Source organism: Heterocephalus glaber, unplaced genomic scaffold (genome assembly GCF_053883595.1).
Source record: "Heterocephalus glaber isolate CG9 unplaced genomic scaffold, H.glaber_assembly_v1.0 deba00001067, whole genome shotgun sequence".
NCBI lineage: Eukaryota > Metazoa > Chordata > Mammalia > Rodentia > Bathyergidae > Heterocephalus > Heterocephalus glaber.
In genome coordinates this window covers 5,976,888-6,000,771 of record NW_028258187.1, presented here as the reverse complement: position 1 = coordinate 6,000,771, position 23,884 = coordinate 5,976,888, and the positions used below count along the sequence as shown (strand labels likewise).

The following is a 23,884-nucleotide window of genomic DNA, read 5'->3' as shown; positions in this document are numbered from 1 at the left end:
GATGTTCAAAGAGGTTAATAATAGTTGCTACTTACTGCACATTTACTACATGACAAGCAATATGTCCCAGGCATAAGTCCCACAATTCCTAGGAGTCTCTCATATTATGTATTAAATTACCATTTAATAGATTAAAGACCCGAGACTTAAACAGAGGAAATATTTTTGATGAAAGAAGCACAACAGAATCAGATCCTACTGCAGGATAGTTTCACACTAGAACTTGGAATTTTTTTGTTTTGTTGTTTTTTGAGAGGAGGTCTTGCTGTATTCCAGGCCTTGAGCTCACTATGTAGTTGGGGCTGGCCTGGAACCTCCAGGGAACTTTTGCCTCAGGCTTTCAAGTGCTGGAATTACAGGAGTGTACCACCACACCCACCTCAGAATTTAGAAACTTATCACTGTGTTTTCAATGTATTTTAAATATCAAAGATATATACATTCTTTCTTTAAACTAAAATTAACTTAAACTGGCATAGAGAAAAACAAAACTGAAAATTTCCATTATTTCAATTAACAATGATATCATATATAAATTTTATAGGATATCTCTAACCCCTGTGTATTTTATTCATTTATTGCAAACGTTTTAAAAGATTTAAGTTCCTATTATATAACAATGATAGAACTGTGTAACTATTGACTGAATTTTACAAAGTCCTTGATTGGATTTTTCTATAATAGAAACAAAATTAGAAAACAAAATTCAATTGCATGAAAAAAATAAGCAATAGGCCAAAATTCAGAAGACTGATACCATCAAATGCTGTTGAGGTACATATCAATAAGAACTCTCATTTATGTTTGGTGGAAAGAAAATGTTTCAATCACTTTTCAATAGGCTAACTCTCTGCTAAATTAAGAAAAGAGAGAAGACTCAAATAAAATTAGAATAAAAGGGAGACATTATAACTCACAACACAAAAATACCAAAGATCATTAGAGATTATTATGAACAATTATATGCCAAGAAATTTGATAATCTAGAAGAAATGATAAATTGTTAGATTCATACTGATATAGGGGGAAGAGATGTAACTCCCAAACTTACTAGATATCTGAAACACAAGTTCATGTTCTCTAAAATCGTAGATTGAATTCTAGGAATAATGGAGGTTAAAAGTAGGAAAAATTTATTGAGAGAAAGAAAGCTTCTGTCTAAGAAAGACAGAAGGGGACCGGAAAGTGGGTTGCCCACCCACCCCACTTTTCAAAGGTGTTTTATACAGCAAAGCCATGTGGTGAGGTGGTCATCTTTACCCTGAATGAAATAACACACACGTGTGTGTGTGAGAGTGCACACACACACACACACACACAACACAGGCTTAAGGGCATCCTTCATGGACATACACATGAGAATCTTCGAACAAACTGAATCCAACAACACATTCTTCACAATAATCAAAGGGGGATTCACCCCAGGGATGAAGAATGATTCAATATATGGAAACCAGTAAATGTAACGTACCTTATCAACAGAATGAATGACAAAACCCCATGGTCATGGCTTCATGATAAAAATGCTCAGCAAGTTAGCTACACAGGAGTGTACCTCAATGTAATAAAAATCATTTGTAATAAGTCACTTTTATTCAACTGAATGGAGAAAAGCTGAACATATTCTCTCCACGTTCTGGAACAAAAAAAGGATGTCCACCTTTATCACTTTTATTCAACATAGTGCTGTAAGTTCTAGCCAGAGAAAGTAGGCAGAAGAAGGAAAGTGCATCTAAACTGGAAAAGAAGTCAAATTGCCACTATTTGTAGATGACATGATCTTACATATAGAAATCTCTGAAACTTCACAAAAAGCTCTTAGAGCTAGTAAATGATTTCTGCAAACTTGCAGTATACAAAACCAACATACAACAATCAGTATTGTTGCTACATGCCAATAACGAATTATCTGAAATAGAAATCAAGAAAGCAATCTCATTTAAAATATCTGCAAAAAAAACCTAGCAGTAAATTTGTCAAAGAGGTAAAAGAACTGTACAATGAAAGTTACAAAATAATGATGAAAGAAATTGGAGAGGATGACATTCCTTGTTCATGAATTGGAAGAATCAATATTGTTACACTGTCCGTACTACCCAAAGTGATATACTAATTTGATGCAATCCCTGTCAAATACTAACATTGTTTTCACAGAACTAGAAAAAAATCAATTGTAAAATTTATATTAAACCCATAAACTGCCAAAGCCATATTGAGCAAAAAGAAAACAGAAGGAAGCTTTATACTACCTGACTCCAAAATATACTACAAAGTTATATAATAAAAACATGATGGTATTGGCATAAAAACAGAAACATAAACCAATGGATCCAAACAGAGAGCCTAGAAATAAACCTGTGAATACACAGCCAATGAATTTCTGGTAAAGGTGCTATGAACATTCAGCGGGGGAAGAATCATCTTCAATAAATAGTGTAGGGAAAATTGAATATCACTGTACAGAGGATGGAATCAAGACCTTCCCAATCACCAGTTTCAAAAGTCAGCTCAAAATGGAATAAAGACTTACTAGAAAGATGGGAAGCTCTGAAATGACCAGAAGGAAACATAAGGGAAACACTTCAGCATATTGGAAAGGGCAAATATTTTTTTGACAAGACCCCAAAAGCACAGGAAACAAAAGCAAAAATAGTCAAATGGGATTACATTACACGAACAACCTCCTGAATAGGAGAGGGAACAATCAACAGAGGGCAGAGACAACCTGCAGAATGAGAGAAAATGATTCCAAACTACATCTGACAAGGGGTTGATGTACAGAATTTGTAAGCAGCAGCAAAATCTCAATGGTAAAACAAACACCCTGATTAAAAACTGGGCAAGCAATCTAAATAGATATTTCTAAAAGGAAGACCGACCAATGACCAACAAGTGTGTGAAACGAATATTCAGCATCACTAAACACCAGGGAAATTCAAATCAAAACCACAATGAGCCATCAGCCCGCCCCAATAAAAATGGCTATTATCAAAAAGACTAAAGGTAGCAAGTGGTAGAAGACACAAGCACTAAAGGAAAACCCTATACCCTGTTGATGGGAATGTAAATTAGTACACTCATTATGGAAAAGAATATGGAATGTCCTCAAAAAAAGTAAAGGTACAACTACCATATAATCCAACAACCCCACTCCTGTGTACACACCCAAAGGAAATGAAAGCACTGTATAGAACACACAACTGCATCCCCTTGTTCAATTGCAGCACTAATCACAGCAGTGAAGAAATGGAAACAACTTCAGTGTTCACTAACTGAGGAATGGAGAAGAAAACGTGGTTCATACGTACAGTGGAATATTTGGCCATAAAAATGAAATCCTGTCTTCTATAGCAACACAAACGGAAGCACAGATGATTATTGTAAGTGAAGTAAGTCACTCATGTGGGTAATCTAGCAAAGGTGATCTCACAGAATTTGAGAGTGAAATGGTGGGCAACAGAAGCCCAGGGGAGTGGTGTGGGATGGCATGGTTGGGGAAGTTGGTCTGTGGTAACCGGGTTGCAGTTGGATGAGAGCGAGATGCTCTTGGATGTTACTGCAGAAGAGGGTGATGATAGACACTGCTTGTTTCAACAGCTAGAATGCACTCTATGCTTCGATAACTAGAAGAGATTATTTTGAAAGCTTTCACCATAAAGAAACAATAAATGCTTAAGGAGGTAATGTTTAACCTGATTTAAACATACCTACCTTACACCTACATCAAACATTCCATGTCGCCCCATTAATATGGACAACTTTTATGGTTTTTATGTATCAGTGGGATATTTTTTTAAACATTTTGGTTACATTGAAAGAAAACTTAGCAATTTTTGCACAACTGTGATCCAATAATTGCACTGTGCAGTATTTGCATTCACATATATTTATAACAACTTTATTCATCGTTGCCAAAACCAGAGGCAAAGAAGTTGTTCCTCAGGAAGAGTGGACACAAGCTGTGATACAACCATAAACTGGAACGTTGTTCAACATTACGAAGAACCAAGCTATCCAGCCATGAAAAGGCATGGAAGAAACTTAAGTGCAAAGAAGCCAGTGTGAAAAGGCAATAAACTATGATTCAAACTGGATGTTACTCCAGAATAGGAAAAACTATAGAGATGGTAAGAAGGTCAATGGTTACCAGAGTTAGGGTGAAGGGGAACCCAAGACTTTTAAGACAGTGAAGTTACCCTAATGCCCTGCATGAAATTATAATGGTATATTCAAAGACGAGAGCGAGCTACAATATAAACTACAGACCCTGGGGGACAGTGGCATGTCATTGTAGGGTCACCAAATGTACCACTTTCAAGTAGGGTGTTGATCATCAGGAGCAGGGTGGGGATAAAGCACACCTGAGCTCTCTGCATTCTGCAGTTTTGCTATGAGTCTAAACTTGCTTTAAAAAATAAAAGTATTTAAAAATAGCCAACAAATGCATAGGAGCACGTCTAACAAATATAAGACTTCCATATAGAAAAGTAAAAATAAAAAAGTAAAAATAAAAATAAAGTAAAAAGTAAAAATAGTAAAAAAAGTAAAAAGTAAAAATTAAAAATGTAAAAATGTGCTAAAATTAAGGAATGCATTGTTTATGGGTTAGAAGATTTGATAGTGTTTTATGTATATTCTCTCCTAAATTAACTGATTTAAATCTCTGAATTTTTTGTGGAAATTGAATGTTTCCAAAATTCAAATAAACCTCAAGATTATCTTTAGAGAAAAAAAAAATTTGAGATTGATACTGACAGACATCAAGACATTTATGAAGCCACAGTAATTCATATTAAATGTTTTGACATTTGTCCATACTAAATGTATGGACAGATCATCAGAATGAATAGAGTTCAGAAACAAGCCCATCTTTACATACAGGTATCTGGTTTGGGACAAAGTTACCACAGCCAAGAGGTAGAAGTGACTGTAGTAGAATGCTTCTTTACAGTTTTGGTGGGGGTTTTTTCTTAACTTTCTAGGTTAATTATTCAGGAGAGAAAAATCAGTAGAACTTGACTTCTATCTCACATTATATCCACATATCTATCCTAGAGAGAAATCAGAACTAAATTTGAGAGATAAAATAATAAAGCTTCCTGAATAAAAGAGAGAATATCTTCATGACATCAATTTTCTAAGATAAGCTAAACGGGATGCAAAAAATATTAAGTATAGCAGAAAAATTAGTAAATTGGATTTCATTAAAATAAGGCAGTTCCGCTTATCAAAGTAGATCATTAAAAGAATGAAACCATAAGCCAAAGGCTAGAAGATTTACCATTTATGTCCTGCCAAATAACACATATTCAAAATAGTGAAGACCTCCTACAAATTAATAAGAAAAAGACAAACTACCCAATTAAAAATTGGCAAATCAACTTGAATAGGTACTATAAAAAAGTGCATTTCATGGCAAATAAGCACATGAAAAGGTTCTCAGTATCATTAATCATGAGGAAATGTACTACACATCCACTAGAATGACAAACAACAATAATGTTTGGCAGTTCTAAGTGCTGCTGAGAATGCTAGAATTTTCAAATACTGCTGGTCTCAATATCTGCCATGGAAAACTATTCAGAAGAATTTTCTAAAGCAAATGATACATATAATATCTATTGTATATGCATACAATATGGATACAAGACAATACATGGAAGATGGGCAAAAATCACAAGCACAGTGCTAAGTAAAAAGAACACATGGGCACCTACTGTGTGATTTTATTTGCATGATAATTCAAGAATAGGCACAATTTATCTGAAGTGATGAAGGTCTCCACTGACACTATTCTGTGTAGAGACCTGTCCTGAACAGGGAAAGCGCTTTAAGATATTAATAATGTTCTCTCACTTTTTTGAGATGAGTTACACAGGCACATGTAACTATTAAAACCTCATCAAGAGCTGGGGATTTAGCTCAGTGGTTCCACCACTTGCCTTGCAAGTGCAAGATCCCAAGTTCGATTCCCAGTACCAAAAAAAAGAAAGAAAGAAAAGAAAAAACCTCATCCAGCTAAACCCTACTACTTATACACCACCTTGCATGGATGTTTTGCCTGGACTAGATATTTCAAATATTCTCAAATCAACCCAAGTTAGCAGGTCATCTACAAAACTAGAGAAAACATGCAATTCTTAACATTAATGAGATCTTATAAATAAATGAGGAATTGCAGAGTATATATATGGACTTATCCCATGAATAAGAAATTCACAAAGGAGATGTAAATGAAGATATACGTGGAAAGCTATTCAAACTTAGGTAACTGGAAGTTGGTATCCAACGTTATTTTTCGCTTAAAGGAATAGCAAGTGTGGGGGAAAAGTGGCTTTGTTAGGTTAGTATTTAGGGCAATAAGAACTTGCCTATATTTTTCAATAAGGTTATAAATTTTCACAACCTTGCTGAAGGTAGTCTTATGTTACGTATTAAAGTAATCTTTGTAGTATGTATTGAAACATAAAATGATCATATACTTCAACACAGCCATTCAACTTCTATGGATTTCTCTTTGGGAAATTATAACACTAATAATAGTATTATTTACCAATGTCATTTAGTAGCATTGTGCTAAGCATTGCATTTATTCCTTCAACAAATAAATACCGCCAAATGCTTGTAAAACAGTGATGCTTTCTATGATGATGCCTCATTTTATGATCACAATGGCTCCGTAAAATATCATAATCATCTTAAAGACGGAATAACTGTGAATTAGAGACATTAATAAGTTTGTCCGGGCCATAGAGATGGAAAAGCAAGGGGATGTCACATGAACCCAGGCAGAAAGACATTGGAATGTAGAGGGCGGAAGAACTCCAAGAAGAAAAACCCATGTGTAGGGCTGGTGTGGAGATCGGATAATAGGCAGGCGCGTAGCTATATACACGTGCAGATAGAAAGTATGGATACAGTGTTTTCTATCAAACACTGTAACTGTTTATAATTCTGAAAGATTAGAAACAATCTGAATGTTCACTATAGGAGCTTGTTTTAAAAATGTGTCACAGGTATGTAATTGCTGCTGAAGATGCCATTTTTGGTAAGAATGTACAACTAAACGGGGAGGTATATTGACCTTAATTGTGAGTCATCACATTTGGGGGGAAGTATTTACTAATTCGAGGGCCCACAAAAAGCATATGTATTATAATTACCTATTTGGAAAAAATACTATATACATAACCATATCTCTATCTGCATGTAATAGAGTCTGGAGGAGTATAAAACATAAAACAATGTTTCTCAAGATAGAGACGTGGAATATATCTATTTTAAAGAGTTTCACATTGGATTTTCTTAGAGTGAGCAGGTGTTATATACTGTATAATATCTCCATTTAAAGGTAGATATTTTAAAGGCTATCTTGCTAGATATTTCTAGATAATTCTCCTTTCAACTTCTTCTCTCTTAGCTTCTTTTCTGTCTGTAGTGTGCATTATCTTCTTAAGTTATACAACCTATTTTTAGTGTTGGAAAACAGGAACATCACCGATCCAGTTTATTGCAGGTTAATATGTCAGTTTCTCACATTTCATAGTCTCGTTTAACAATGCTGCATATTAAAATTCAAGCCAAGAGAGGAGAGAGAAAAGAAAGTATAGTTTAATACATATTGTTCCCAAGTAGAGAAGTTTTAATATTAGTGGTGTGTTGAATTGTGGTTTCTACAAGGCATGACCGTCTAGAATCTGTCACTGACATCATATGTAGAAAGAGGGTCTTTGAAGGTATAATTAATTAAGAATCTTGAGATGAGCTCATGCTAGATCAGGGAGGGAAGAAGGTATAGAGGAGGCGACCACAGGAGACAAAGCTTCGGAATCTGTCTGGTAAGCCCTGGCAGCAGCCACTAGAAGGAGAGATGTGGTGTGGATTCTTCATGGGATCCCCAAAGATTTCAGACTTCTGGCTTCCGCAGCTGTGAGAGAATGCATTTCTACCACATTAACCTGCCACCCTGTTGATAATAATGTTACCGTGGCCGTAGGAAATAAACGAAAATAATTTAAAATATCATTTCTTTAATGCATTTTAGGAACAATGCAATTGGATGAAATAAATAGCATTCTGAACTCAGTGTCTTACCATTTAAACTCTGTCCTATTTGTATAGTTCCAGAAGCAAAATGTGCAATGGATCCACTTAGAGTTCTTGTATCGAAAGCCATGTTACCCTCCTCCACGCCATTGAGAAAGAAGTTGATTTTTGTTCGATGAACCTACAAGAAATTGTCACTATTATTTTAAGTGCATAAACATTTATTTTACTCTAACCATGTACCAGCAGTTTTCTCAAGTTACATTACTACTTCTCCACTCTCTTCAGTTGTAAAGGCTACAATTTATTTTAATAGCACAATGATATCTGTGCTTTTAAGTCCAGACATAAATCTACATAGTGTGGTTTTGTGCTGTGATGACTCCTGCATACTCACAGGTATGCATATTGTCCTACATATGCACCAGTTTTGACGGCCATGCCTTCATATATTCTAAAGATATGTTGTTTCTTTAATGTTTATTGAAATTGTTATGGCTATATTTGGCAATAATGAGATTAATACAAAAGAGAGAAATTCAAAACCAGAAATATAAACAATACATTACATGTGGATATAATTCAATTTAAGTTATTAGAACAAAATAGTTCTCATAAATATTTACTCTTTTAGGGTCAGTATACAATCGGTGACTTTCAGATATATTTTCCCAATGCAGAATAACACAGAAATTTGCTAGTCTCACTCTAAGTTAATCAATCAAGCAGCCTAATAAGGTCCATTTACTTTCAAGGTTAGCAAACTGTTTCTATAAATGGCCAGAAGATACTTTTTTTCTTTGAAAGCCAAATAATTTAGTTTTGTGGACCAAATGGTCCCACTTTATAGCGCCTCAACTCTGATACTGTAATGGAAAACAACAATAGGCAATATGTAAGTGAATAACCCTGACTTTCTTCCAACAAAACTCTATTTAGTAAAATGTGGCCAGCCAGATATGGCCCACAGGTTGTAGTTTGATCCCTGGATTATACCATAAAAATGTACCGAAGTTTTGTTTGTGAGGCATGATCCCTGAATAAGCAATTCAAATTTTTTATGGAAAACACATCCAAGTTCCTATCTACACAAAATCTTTGATAATTCATGTAATCCTGGCTAAAGTGGTCAGCTGTTTTGACATCAAATTTAGTCTCTAGAAAGTGGTTCTGTTCAAGTGCTTTTAACTTAAATGCAAAAGCAATCTTCAGCACTCTAGTGAGGAAAGCAGTTCCAAGGGCAAACAAAAGATTCCAGAAAAGGAAAGGGTTGGGGAGGGAGAGAGGCAGATTTAATGTTATGCCATTGCGAGGCTGGAATGTTAACACTTTAGTTAAAACTATACAAACCGTAGCACTCAAAATGTTGTTCTGCTACAGAGTTAGAGCGATGGTGATGAATCAGTGAAGTTCATCAGTGTAACAAATGCACCTCTCCGGTGCAGGATTTTGATGGCGGGAAAGATAAATGGGTATGAAAGAGGGGGCGGGTGTGGGAAATGTCTGTACCTTCCACTCAACTGCTGTGAGCCTACAAATAGTTTAAAAATAAATTATATTTTAAATGTTTCTCTGTTAAAAATGACTCACAATAATTAATGAAGATAACATTTAGTCTCAGACATCTTTACATTACTCTATGAATTATTATCCTGAGATGTCCTTTTGAAAATTCCCAATCAAAAAACACAACTAAACAACAACAACAACAAAATCTGGAAGTTAATGTCGTAATTATTTGGTAATAACCAGTTTTTCAAAAAGATACCCAATATAATTTCCCTCCATTCTAACCAACCTGCCTTCATTTGAACATGTCCTTTCTTAAATTCACTGACCCCAGTGTTGTATTTGATTTACTTTTAAAACAAAGCTTTCATAGACCTAAGATCACACACCAACTCTTCGTGGGCCTAGATCTATTCCTCTCTCCTGGGTATTAGGGCTGCATTTTTTGTTTTGCATCCCATTTTTTACAGCCTGTTACTGTCGTTTGGTGTTTGACTGTTATCATTATAAAAGATACAGGCTTTTCTACTTTGTTATTTGTAGCATTATCTCATGTTTTACAACATCTTTGGGCAACATGCAGGCACATGAAATATAACTAGTGAAAAGTTCTCGGTGGTATTAATGCATAAAAAAGAATGTGGTTTCATCTCTACTGTCTTTACCCAGCCAAAAGCTGATGAACAGCCAATTTTCCTTTATCACATTAGCACAGCCATGAGGGAAGCACATTTGTTCTAGTCAGCTACACTAAAGATACTATTACCAATCTAACATATACATGTTTTATATCAGCAGTATTCTCAGAGCATGAGAGAGCCAACAATATATTAACACTAGCATGACAGTTTATTTAAGAAAAGAAAATTGTCTCTGTAGAGGGACAGAAGTTAGAAATGTATGGCTAAAGCTCAGTGTCACTGGTCTAATAAAGGTAATAATTTCTAGGCTTTCTTTATAGCAGGTAACACTCCTGCGACAGTTCTGTCATATCATTCAAATAAAAATGTTGTCTTTTACAAGTTGAAGTGTACCTTTATTCTGAGTCAGATAGAAAGCGTGTTTTTGATTTTCTGCATTCACTGTATTATATCTGCAGTCAAGAGTTTGGGATCTTTTTTCTCTCTTTTTTTTTTTATCAACCCATAACTTATTTGCTTAGTAGAAGAATTCAGTGTCACTTGAAGTGAATTCCAGGGGATGTGTTCACTTGGTTGGTGCTTGAAAAATGATTAATGATGATCCCAAGCCACTCTCTCCCTTTGTCCCCTCCTCTACCAACCACCTTTCTATAAATAAGATGAAATCATCTTTGGTTTTCCGCACCATGTTTTATGTTCCAAGAGGCTCCCAACTGTTTTACAATTCTGATCTGGGGCCTATCACACAGAAATTGTGAGGACTACAGTGGCTTTTTGCAATAGCTCATGTGGATTATCCCCTTGCCAGTTATTGAGGGGGAATAGGAATACATACTATGGAATTTCTGATTTGTGAAGAGAAAGTCTTCCGCTAAAGTGAACTTTCCACCTAACTCATTCCCCAGCCCTCGGAGGTTCGGAGTAGCCTGTGCATGGTTAGTGATGTGCCTGAGATGGATGAACTGGAAAACCCAGCAATAGTTGTGGAGAGGTCTGTAAATCCCCCTTATAGAGGATCCAAAAACACTTTGGGAAGAAGACTTGGATGAGCGAGTTGTTCTCTACCTTTTGTTCACTGAGAGTTTCTTCTATTTTAATCACTCTCTTGGTTGAATTTGTGTCCCTGTGAGATGTTTTACTCATTCCTTTGAATGCAAGAGTGTATTGCATTTCTTTAAAAAGGTGCAATTCTTCACCATACCCTATAATTCTCCTGCATGATTAGTGGGGAGTATAATTCAAAAGACAAGGAAGTTCCCCAATAGCTAAGCAGTCACCAAAGAGAAAACAGCATCAAGCTTGTCTGGACTACAGTAATTGTCCAAAATCACCTGTCCCCTGGAGATCCAGATCTTTGTTTCTATTCTCCTCCTTCCTGCTGCCCATTATCAGCCCAAAGAAACTACCGGCTCTGGTTGAAAAGTGCATAGGCAGAGAACCTGGGCTGGCTTCCTCAATGGAAAAATGATTTTCTCATTACACATATCCTAATTCAAGTTCAATTCAATACAACACCAGACTAGTTCCCACAGTGGCTCTGTAGGTTAGATCAAGAAAAGTAAGTCATGATTTTTTTTCTCAAGGTGATTGTATGGGTGATAACAGAATAATTTTAATATCCTAGATAGTATTTTAATCACTATAAATGATAATGGCTATTTTAAATGTAAGTACTGAATCTGAATACAGCCAATGAAGCATTGTAGTTTCCTAAGCAGTTTCATAGAGAAGCTGTCCTAATCTGTTCATATGTGTGGTGCATAATTTGTATTTGGACCTTCTCTCTAAGACTTGTTTACTCAGAACCTGTGCACAAGCCTCCTAAGAAGACCAGTTTTGTCAATATGATAGGTATCATTTTGAAACAAAAGCATTTTAAACATTCTGACTGATGCCTTTTTAATATATTCAACATAAAGTGCTTTGGCAACATATCTTAGATGTAAATTTACTCTCAGAGGGTGATGATGGAAGATACAAATATAAAAACATCATTTTGGATGTGAAGGAATTCAAGCAAAAAGAAAACCACTGCAGTATGACTCAAAAGGGAAGCTTTATGGAGAAGAAATGTTGTAGACATTCTAAAATAGAAATGGCCCTGAAATAGAAATTTCTATTTCTATGTGAAAGAAGGATTTGCAGGAAAGCTTCTACCATACTATCTGTAATTTTTAACCCTAAGACAATTTATCCTGAAACCACACGAAGTTATTTTAAACTAGCACGTGTATGTCGTAGGCCCTTGAGAACACGTGGACCCCCATCCCGAAGTACTTAACACCCTGAGCCTACGGTCCCTTCTTCTCACCCAATTTCATTTCTAAACTCTAGCCTGATTGGTGAGGTCTCCTGACTGTCTGGCCTTTGCACAATATTTAATCCTCTCTCCATGATTTATTTAAGCCATTTCCATTTGGGCATTTACCTGAATTTTTAGTATTTTTTAAGACACACATCTCAAGTTCTATATCTGCCAGTAACCCTTTGACAACTATGTTAGTGTTACAAAAGTAGTTAAAGCTTGTTGAAAAATTAGTATGTCAGCCATTGTTCTAAATCTTTTATGTGTATTCATTTTTTATCTTTACAATAAACTAGGGCAGTTTTGCTATTATCGCCATTTTAAAGATAAACTGAATCACAGAGAATTGAAAACAAAAATTATTCAAGGTCAGAGAGAAGGTTGATTGGTTCCAGAGCCACTTTGAAACAGCCAATTTTAATTAGCCAATTAAATCCAGTTAGCACGAGGGAGTAGGAGCCATGTAATTTATTGTCCCATCGCCTGAACCCCATCAGGTAATGATTCAGGCTCCATGTCAACATGGCTCACAATAAGAAGGGTAAAATCTTCTGCATGCTTCAGTCACTTACAATGTACCCAGTACTGTGCTGACATTTTGTTACACCAAATCACTCACCTTTTCCTTCACCCCATACCCCACCATTCCACCACAGTTGAAGTTTTCGAGGCTTCACTGTTCTAATACTATGTCCTTGCAGACTTCGGCAACTCTTTCATCTTTGAACAGCTTCTACTATTATAAATGACTGAACTGAGGGTATCTCCTTATAACTTCCTAGGTTCCAGATCTAACTATTTAGAACACATTAAGCAAATGTAGTCCCCCTTCCCTGTGATATAAAGATCATATTCCTCTTCTAAGTCTTTTTTTCAAGGTAGATATGTTCAGTTTCTATGATGTTCTCATTGCAACACATTTTTTTTGTCTCTCTCCCTCCTTATGGCTCCAGAAATGCTACAGTTTCGAGAAGTTCTCTGATCTTTCAAACTGGATTAAGGTATAGGATTAGTACCTTAACACAATTCAAAATTGCTGGCTGGATTTTTGGCATCATGCAATTAAGACTGGTGAATTAAGTCAAGCTGACTGTCCACTAAAATACTAAGTCTTATTTTTCTTTTTTTGTTTCACCTACATCACTTCCAAATAACATCTACTCCCATCATGCACACATACAGCTGGTTTTGTGGACCTAAGGGCAGGAATTTATAAATATCCGTGTTATATTTCACCTTGTTAGATTCAGTCCATTGCTCCAGGCTGTCAAAATCTTTTTGGATGCTATGTCTGTCATCAGATGTGTTTACCATGCCTCCAAGATTTATGTCATTTGCAAATTTGATGAGCATGTCTTACACACTGGGCAGAAACGCAATAAATATGGATTAATTGATACCCCAAAAGAAAATCACCACCACTACTATTTTACATCTCTAAGTAATAAAGAAAAGGCACCATTTCCTAATGGATAAAACACATCCTACTAGGATTTTTTGCCCACTTTTCAGGGTGCCCTTGCTTATAAACATGGGTTTTTATATAATTACAAATAAATCATCTACTGAGACTCCCTGCTAAGCTGTATTTATATAAACAACACGAAATAGGGGCTAGAGATAATATTCAAGGTAAGTTGCTTTGACAGGCACGTGGGCTAACCAAAAATAATTTGGAATGTGCATGTGTGCCCACTACTAATTTGATTCACTGAGTAACTGCTTATATCATTGATGTGCAGATATCTTACTCAATGTTTTTTCTTGGGTTTATGTTTTGCATTTCCCATGAATGTACAGGGATTTTTTTCCCAACACTTTCTCCTCCCCTGTGTCCATTTCCTTTCCTGGAGCCCCAGCTGCGTACACACGTCTGTGTGTGACGCTTTGGATTTGCTGTTCTCCCCTTGATCTTTATTTAAGCTTTCCATATCAGTCTCTAAAAACTGCACATGGGAACACAAGTACTTTTTTCATCCTATCCAAAGTGGATGTGAAACTTCCATGGCACTTCTTCCCAAAGGTTAAATTATTCTCCTCTCCTGCAAGAAAGACTAATGATTTATACACACCACAGAAGACCTGCTGATGGTCTGACTCTCTGTCGATTTCCCCTAGAATGTGGGAAAGGATGCAACCCATTTTCTATCCATCCTACCTATCAACCTTTCTTGCATAATTCCACTTTCTGGATTCTTTGATCCATAGATGATTGTAATATTCGACACCCTTAACACTATCTACATGCATCCCTGATGCCTTTTTCAGTCTTATCCACACAGAACAAATGATTTCCAAAAGATGATTACAATTAACAATAAAATACCTTAGATTAATGCTTTTCAGTCATCTATGCCCCCAAAATTCAAGTTATTTGCTATAACTCCAATTTCCCATCCTTAAGCGTAAGTTAACGACTTATTCTGTCTTCCATGTTTTTTGAGTAAACTGCTCATCATACTTTTTACTAAAAACAATAGCTGTGTGGAAACTGTTCTGTTGTCTGAATATTTAATGAGCACATTATGATATGCTAAGTTTGATGGTACAGAAGGGATATGTAAAACATAAATCTTTTCTCCCAGTAATTTGCAATCTGTAATGGAAATGGGCATATAAAAAGATTTCCAGTGCAAGGTAGTAAATGCAATAAAATAATTATGAATAAAGTAGCTAAAGACAAAGAAAAGAAGCTGACATTATCTCAGAGTGCTTCATTTCCAATTTTTCTCTATATCTCTTTCCCATAATAGAGGTACTCCTCAAGAGTTGTCTATATTTATTCTGTCGAGTTTCTCTTGTCTCTTTCTATCTTTTATGAAGTACAGCTAGTAGTTTCTTATTTTTTATTATTTAAATATGGTATGTATCTCAAAACTACAGAAAAGTTGTAAGAACAGTACAAAATTTTTTTTCTAATCTACTTGCAAATAAGATTCTGACATAATGACCCATTACCCCTGAGTCCTGTAGAGTGTATTTGCTAAAGAAAAAAAATACACAATGTAATCATCAAAATCAGAAATGTAGGGCAGGGGATTTAGCTCAGTGGTTCCACCACCTGCCTTGCAAGCACAAGGTCCCGAGTTCGATCCCTGGTACCCCCCCCCAAAATCAGAAATGGGACAGTAATACTCACCAATTTATGCTCAGTGGTCATTTCTGCATACTGTTCCAAAATGTATGTTATATAAAGCAAGATTAACCCAGATCACATTTAACCCAGATCACATGCATTTAGTTGTCACAACTCTTAGATCTCCTGTGATCTGGGACTGTCCTTCCATCTTTTCTTGAACTGCACAATTCTAACACTGCTGACCACAGCCCAGCTATTTCATAGACTGTCTTAACTTGGTCTGTCCAATGTTTCCTCAGGATTAAGTTCAGGTGATACAACCCACTTATTCCATTTCATCTTGTGCTACATCCTTTCTCTTTGTCCCTTTATTAGTGATGTTAACTTTAACCATTTGCATTAATGGAGAATCTGCCAAGCTTTTCCAATATAAAGATACAATTATCCCTTTTGTAGTTAATAAATATTTTGAGTAAATAGAGACTGTATAAATATCTTCTTCCTTATTAAACATTTAATGTTTGCATTTATTTATCTTCACCTGCATAGACCCATGAACCTCTATTTTATTCAGTGAGATATAAGACATTGCTCTCAATGCTCAAGTTTTTCCATATTTGGACAGTGGAGGCCCCATAAAGCTGAATTCTGTGTCATACTAACATGTCCCCATGAGTTCTACATCACAGTATCTTTCTCCATACACTTTAGCATATTCTTGCTTTCTGAACTAAGATAGTCCATGCTTGTTTTGGACTTCCCTCCCTTAGTCCTAAAATCAATCATTTCTACAAAAACATCACGATTCCTTTTAGTGATGAATGGTATTAGGAACAACGATTCTGTGCTAGGTCCACTCGTATTATGCAGATGTTATTCCTCCCCGCCCTCTCCTCTCCTTCTCAGTAGAAGTACAGAACATGAACACAAATAGAAGAGAATAGGGAGATTAAGTAGATAGATGCTCTCCTAGTTATTTTACACACATATATCTTTGTATATGTAAATATATTCATATGCACACGGATACACACATATGAGATTATACTAATAAATTCAATTCTAGTCCAACCCCCTAGATTCATTCTAGTCCTACTTGTCACTTCTTTCTTTCAAAGGGGGATGCCTGGGATCCATTATCTTCAATAAATGTACTTAGTGGATTAATTCTACAGCTAAGTAATCTCCAGCTACCATGCCTGCCCTGCTCTAAGATACCTCCTTGGATTTCCCATACCTCACACGCTCAATTTCCCCCTTACCTTCTCAGTCTCCTGCTAGATCCTTTTCTTTTCCTGGACAAACAAATATCGAATTTCTCAGTGCTCTGCCCTTGCCTTGCTTCTGCTTGTCCACTTTCCCTTGGTCTTCTCCTAAGGCTTTAGATAAACACCACCTATGGCTGATTACTTCTGAATAACTATCTCCAGCTCAGACTGCCCTTCAGGACTCCTATCCGCATATTTCTGCTCAGCAGCTCTTCCCAAAGCTCATTAGCAGAATCAAACGCAACTGTTCCACAGCAGAGCCCAGTTCTCATCCCTCACACCTGCTTCTTCCATAGCCCTCCTTAGGGAAGCGCTGAGCCTCCGTTTCCAGCTCCTCCAAAGCAGATTCCTGGCGCCCCTTGACTTCTCTCTTGCCCTCCTACTCCTCATCCATTGCTGCAGCAAATCCAGAAGTCCTGAGTTCAAGCCAAGCCCAGAATCTACTCGCTGCTCACTACCTCGCCCCCCCCCGCCCCCCGCCTGTGCCGTGGATCTAAGCAGCCTCCCTGATTCGCTCCCCTTCGTGGTACTTTCGAGACAGCAGGCCAGGAATTCTTGCTAAAGCAAAAACATCCTGCTGCTCCCTTGTAAACATCTCCAGTGAGTTCTTACCCGAGTAATAGACCAGGACGTGCCACGCTCTCCTCAGTCTGGCTCTTTCTCTGGGCCCCAGCGTCACTGCTCCTTAAATACACCAGGTGTCTGCATTTTCGGGCTTATTCCTGTTGCTCCTTCAGCTATTTCCTCAAACACCATTTTAACAAAACCTTTCCAAGCTATGGCTCCCAAACCTACAACCTCCCGATCCTTGTTCCTTTTCTTACCAAGTTGCCCTCCTCACGATCACCTAACGCACCGCACACTTCACTTACTTTCCCTTCTTTACTGCCGGTCTCCTTTTTCTGGCTAAACTGTAAACTCCACGAGAGCAGTTTTGCTGTTGCTTTTTGTTGTTTCCTGCACTGCTGTTCTACCACCTCAGGGCACTCGTTTACTCTTCATCAAGCAAATGAGGCCTCATCCGCTAACAGGAGTTGACCAAGTGGGAGGATGGCAGAAGGGAGGGAAGAAGTACGCTAAGGAGAGCTGAAAAACTCAGCAGCAAGAAATCGAGAAGCTAAGTGACTCCCAGCTTCATCTGATGTTCAAAACCCCAGAGCTCGTTTGTTCTCTTGGGGTTCTTTAAAGCTCTTGATGGGCTTTATTTTCCATTCCAGAACCCTGCAGCACTTCATGGCCTAAAATAGAGGAACCGCTTCCTTCGTCAGTGCTCATGCTCTTACTATTATTTTAATAAATGAAGCTTTTAATGTGTTCGATGTAAAATCACTTTTTTCATGTTTCCCTAAGTCTTTCTCAGTCTTTCCAAGTCTTTCTACACTGTAGAGCTAAAGTGTCCATCCCTAGGTCAGGCTGAGCACTGACTTCCTTCCTGTTCACACCTTCGGGGATAGAGCGAAGTTCTGCCCAGAGTTGTGGACACAGTGTTGACTGGAAGTCAGCCCCGAACCTGCAGCCACAGAGGAAAGCAGGGTGTGGAACAGTCTGAGCACTAAACTCCATGCTGCGCCCCTCGCCACTTAAACCTTCTCAACAAAAATCTGGTCTGAGACAGAGTCAGCCACACAAACAAAACAAGTCAGTCCACTGACGCCAGACTTGAGTTGTACGTGCCAAAATTGCAGGTCAGTATGGAACAGCCCATTTGTGTTAATATTCTCTTAAACTGCATGATTTCTGAAAATATGATCTTCTAGTCATTTTATGTTCTCTTAGATATTTTTAGCTACAAAGACGGTACTGAGTCAACTTCATGAAAAACATGGAAGAATGAAGAAATCAAAGGAAAAAGTATGAACCTCTTTAATCTCCTTCAGAGAAATGGGTCCCAAATTCTGAGGGTCCTGCTTTAAAGCCATCCTAGAGCTGAGAGCAAGATCTACATGGTTTCCTCTTTAAGGACTCTCTGTCCTAAAACTGGTGAGATGTTGTCTAAATAGTTTTCTCTCTCTCGGTAATGGAGAAACACATACATTTAATCAAGTTTGGACTAAATAAGAGAAGGCACACAAAAGGAAAGGAAAGGAAAAAGGACATTCCAGAAAATGCTCATTCTTTTAAAGTGAGTATATTTAAGCCCTAAACACAAATGTAGCTATGTATGTATTTATTCAAATACAGAATATTCAGCAGTTTCCTATCTTCTACTCCTCTTCACAGACAGGAAAAATCAGATCATCTCATCATTTTGGACAAAATAAGCAAATGTTTTTATTATCATATGAAGAACTGGTGATTGAATTGCCAAGTTTTATTGGTGCTCTTGAAAGTAGTATTTTTTCTCTTTACAATTCCTATGAATTCATTCCAATTTTTATAAATTTCCTCCCAAGCCTCTTTTTTATCAAGTAAGCAGGAGCATTAAAAAAAAAATCCTCAAAATTTTGGGAGGCTGTGATTTTGTAAACCCTGGATTAGCCTTCCAAAAAGGTTGACCCGCCTCAGAAGTGTGAGGCCCAGATAAAAAGACTTGGTATGAGAATCATTTGTGTGCTGATTTTACTCATTAAAAAGAAAAATAATGAGCTTATAGCTGCTTTCAGTACATTGCTAAAAAGAGCAAAAAAAGCATAAAGGTGGGTATTAAAGGGTGAAATAATTAAAAGTAAGGGTGAGAATTAACATGGTTGTAACAGCTAATATAACAAATCAGCATAATATCCATTGTCTCTCACACAATGCCAAGTGTTCAGCATATTTCCCTGGAGTTTGTGTCTCCTCAGATTTACAACAATGGATGTTTGTAAATCAGTATAACTCCCACCTGTGTAAACACAATGAGGTCATAGTTTAGCTTTACCTTCCATGAATTCACCTTTGAAGTAGAATTTTAAAGCATTAAATTGAAGCTGAGATTTCAGGAGTTTTGAGACTTTTTTAAAGTATTCGATGTATGGATTAAGAGACAGGATTAGAGGAGTTTTTATTCAGAGCTCAGCTTAACTGTTATCATCTCATGGAAACTTTAACACCCACACAGCCCTAAATTATTACCTAATAACTTTCTATCTTATTATCCTACTTAATTCTTTGGATGCCACTTCTCTCGATATATATTTCCTGTTGTTCAGGCTTTCTATTCTCCTCCCTTCTCTCATTTTTCCACAGTTACATACATACACACACACAATAACATTGGCTCTAATCAGGTAAGGCATTACTCCTAACTCCTAGAAAAAAGCCATTTCAATTCACAGATGGATTTCTCCGGCAAACTTCATATGGCTTTTTACATGATGTCTCTCTCCGTGCTGTCAGCTTACATCTTATGAGTCTCCCATGAAGGAGACACTGCCTCTGTCTGCAAATGCATTCCTCTGCTCCTAACTGGACCCTTTCACTGTGGGCAGGGATGGGAACACAGTGCAACTCATTTTCAGGGCCAATGGCTCTGCAGCATCTGGGTTCCACCCACTGGCCTTCTCACGGCCTTGGAACCCACTCTCTAGGCCCGGACTGAGGTCACATGTCCCCACTGCCTGATGCCTGAGGGAGAGGAGAGCATGAGAAGCTGCCGAGGCTGTAGCTCCAGGTGTTGTTTGCAATCTATGTCCCCAGCGGTCACCCTCGAATGCCACGCCAGGTCTATGCTCATGGCACCCACAGTTCAATGCTGTCCTCTGCCAGCCTCGTCCCATTTTTTTAAAGTCATTATAATCATATTCTGTTCTGTACCTGAGTACAAACATTTTGGATCAGCTGCTAATGTCTAATCAGGGAAATTGTAACCTCTTATCCAACAGAAACAGCAAAGATCTGAGTAACACAGTGTAGTGAACGCCTGCAGCTACCGCTTAAGTACTTCAGTTGTCACGCACTAGAGATCCTCGCAAAATTTCACTTCACTACTAGGCTTTCACCTGACCAGGAATCAGTGTCTGAGCCGTTTAGACCAGCAGAGCAGCTAGATGACAACAAGTTGTCGACAGATTTCCCAAGGATTCCTCTGAGGAACCAGAGATGTACAAGCGGGAGAAAGTGTCATTCCCTCTGAATCCAACCATCGCACCAACTGACCTGAAAGCTAGAAAGGTTCCAGTTCTCTAAGGAAAATAAAATAATCAAACAAATTGCCTTTACCGCTCAGAGAGCTACATCACCTATGCTCTTAGCAGAGTTTAGAAGGAATGTATATTTTATTGGACAAGCTTATTATAGTACATTGCAAAGGAACTAAAGACAAAATAAAACAAAAATTGAAGCAAAGGAACTATATTGTGTAAATATCCAAATTTATTTGATATAATATTTTATATGGGCATGAATTCAGGCAATGCATTTACAACTTGATATTTATTAAATTGACAGTAGATAAGCAATACCAGTTTTATTACAGGTTTTCATGAAGGATCAGCAAGTAGGAGCTAAATCTGTTAATGAAACTAAAGATGAAAGGTTGATAGGTACTGAGAAAGTCATTGAGAAATAAAATAAAAAGCAAGCTATGGGGAAGAATTAACAATGAGATTCATTTTAGTTAATGGAAGGCTGTTCAGAACAACATTTAAATAACATCTTTCCAAGTGGTTAAAACTGCTTACAAACATTACTCTCACTACCTTCTATACTGGAAAACAGCAACGTTCTAGCACCAGGCAGGAAATAGAGGCAAAATCAGGACAGATCCAAGAGACCAGAAATGCTAACAGAAAAAGAAAAAAATTTTAAGGGACATGAAAAGAGGGTGACATTTATGTGTTTTTTATTTGATATGAAAACTTTAAATATTACTATCCTGAAAGAAATCCCAGTCATCTCCTGGGATATAATAGAATTCAAAGAAGAATGAATGTGACTATATCTGTGGAAAGAATAGTATGCCACTGAATTCAGTGGGAGACAAACATATGAGAGAAAAAACTGACTCAGTAGTTTAGCCACAGCTTTAAAAAAAACTAATTAGAAAAAAGAGAACATTAGACTAAACAACCAGCGTTATTGAAAGAAACTACAACATAATCACTCATGGAAAAGACAACTCCACTTAGGACAAAGAAAAAGATTTATAGAGTTTAGCAAAGTTGTGAATGTTCATCCATTATTCAGAAAATATCGTGAGCTATTCATTCCATCAAATGTCACTTCTTATCACTGTCATCATCTTTACCAAATGCACTCAACCTTTCTATGTGTTTATATATTTACTTATATTAAACATCCACTATGCAAAAGATATTTTTCTGTATTCTGGGCATACAGACAGAAAGAAATTAAAGTATTTGCCATCCATAAATTCAACAACCCACATAATGCAAATTCTATCTATTAATATATAAATATAATAAAATCTCCCTATATAATAAATGTCACAACCAAGAGGAAGTGAGAGAGAGAGAGAGAGGAGAATGGGGGAGAGGAAGGAAGGAAGGGAGTTGTTTTTGTGCTGCTTAGTGGATCATGTACATACAAGCAATGGGAAGGAAAAGGAGGAAGAAGCAATGTTCAAGACAGGAGAAACCAAATGAAGTCAAGTGTGAAGAAGATGGATGAAGACTGTGACTCAGAAAACATTTGAAGTTCAGAGTCCAGAGAAGGACAATGAACCACACATGTACAGGCTGACACGTTCTAAAATCTTGAACATCTTGCTAATGGAAGGAAAATTCATTCTCGAGGGTGTGAGCAGGACAGGAAAGGAAAGATGTAATCAAATTTAGATTTTTAGAAATAAAACAGTTTTTACTATGGATTTTATTTTAGAGACAAAAGTAAGCAAAACCACTGGAGGAAGAAAGTAGAAAAGGAACAATTAGAATAGTGCAAGATATTATTGAAAGATGCAAAACAGAAGTTAAGGAAGACTTTTCTTCCAAGCTACAAGTTGTAATTCATGTTCTAAAGAAGTTTTTCCAAAGGCTTAAGATATCTTTACTGCTCCCCTAATCTCCAAGTTATCTTAAGCAGTCAGTTTTCCCATTAAATTACCTTATATGCTTGATTTTTCCATTAGCTTTCACCTGCTATGTATGCAACCCAATAATACTTCTCATGCATATTCTTTTTGTTTCTGGTACCAGGGATTGAACTTGGTCATTCCCTTGGGGGGCAGGCAGCAGAACCACTGAGCTAAATCCCTGACCCTCTCATCAATATTCTTGCAGGAGCTTCCCAATAGACTGAGCTATTTCCAATGCGATTCCATTACTGGGAGGTGACATCATTCATTCATACATTCATTCAAAAACCATTCATTGAGAATGGACCACATTCAGATATGAATGTCAACCCCTGAAGGGAACAGTAAACTGGGAAAACTCTTTGACCTAAAGCTCTAGGATTTAGTAGGGCATACAAACAAAAACCATATGTTCATGGTGATGATGTTATAGGAAAAGCCTGAATGCATCTCTGTTTAGATTTGAAGATTTTTTAAAGGCATCCTAAAGAATCTGATGCTTAATAAAGAGCAGGGCAGAATGTTCCTGGTAAAGAATGGAGTACATGTCTTTCTGCAGCACTGAGTGAAGAGTACAAGAGTCCTCACAGCCCCTGTGGCCCTGCCGTGGTCAGAGCTAAGTCACTGCGGATCTTTTCTCCAAGCTACGGAGTCTTAAGACTTAGAATAGTAATGCTGAACTGAATTCTCAAAGCTCACTGACAGTGCTGGGGCCATATAAGTTGAGGAATTTGATTTGGCCACAGCTCTAGAAGTCATGCCTGTGAGTGAGCCTTCCCAGGGAGAATGTGGAGAAAAATGTGTATTGTGTTCCACAAGCAGCCATGAAAAGGAACATCTTTGTTTTTCATTTTTCTAATTTTTATTTTTATTAGTACATGCTTGCAGTGCATAATGATATTCACAAGGAGTTGGTATGCCTGTGTAACAGACATTTATTATTTTTACATCCCATTCTTGTCCTCTCCATTACTCTTCCTCCATCACTTGGTCCCTTTCACATTTGCAAAAGTTCTATCTTCCTGTTTCCTCTTATCTATCTTTTATTTTCCTCTTTATTTATACTTTGGGTTTCTCATA

At 37.1% G+C, this 23,884-nt stretch overlaps 1 protein-coding gene across 1 annotated transcript in view; it reads right to left on the bottom strand.

The window, feature by feature from the left end:
* Positions 1 to 23,884, bottom strand: part of Ush2a (usherin) — a 692,185-nt gene that overhangs the window by 634,998 nt on the left and 33,303 nt on the right. The window contains exon 3 of the mRNA XM_013066500.3: positions 8,095 to 8,227. Coding sequence (XP_012921954.2) covers positions 8,095 to 8,227 — 133 coding nt within the window. The remainder of the gene's footprint in view (positions 1 to 8,094; positions 8,228 to 23,884) is intronic.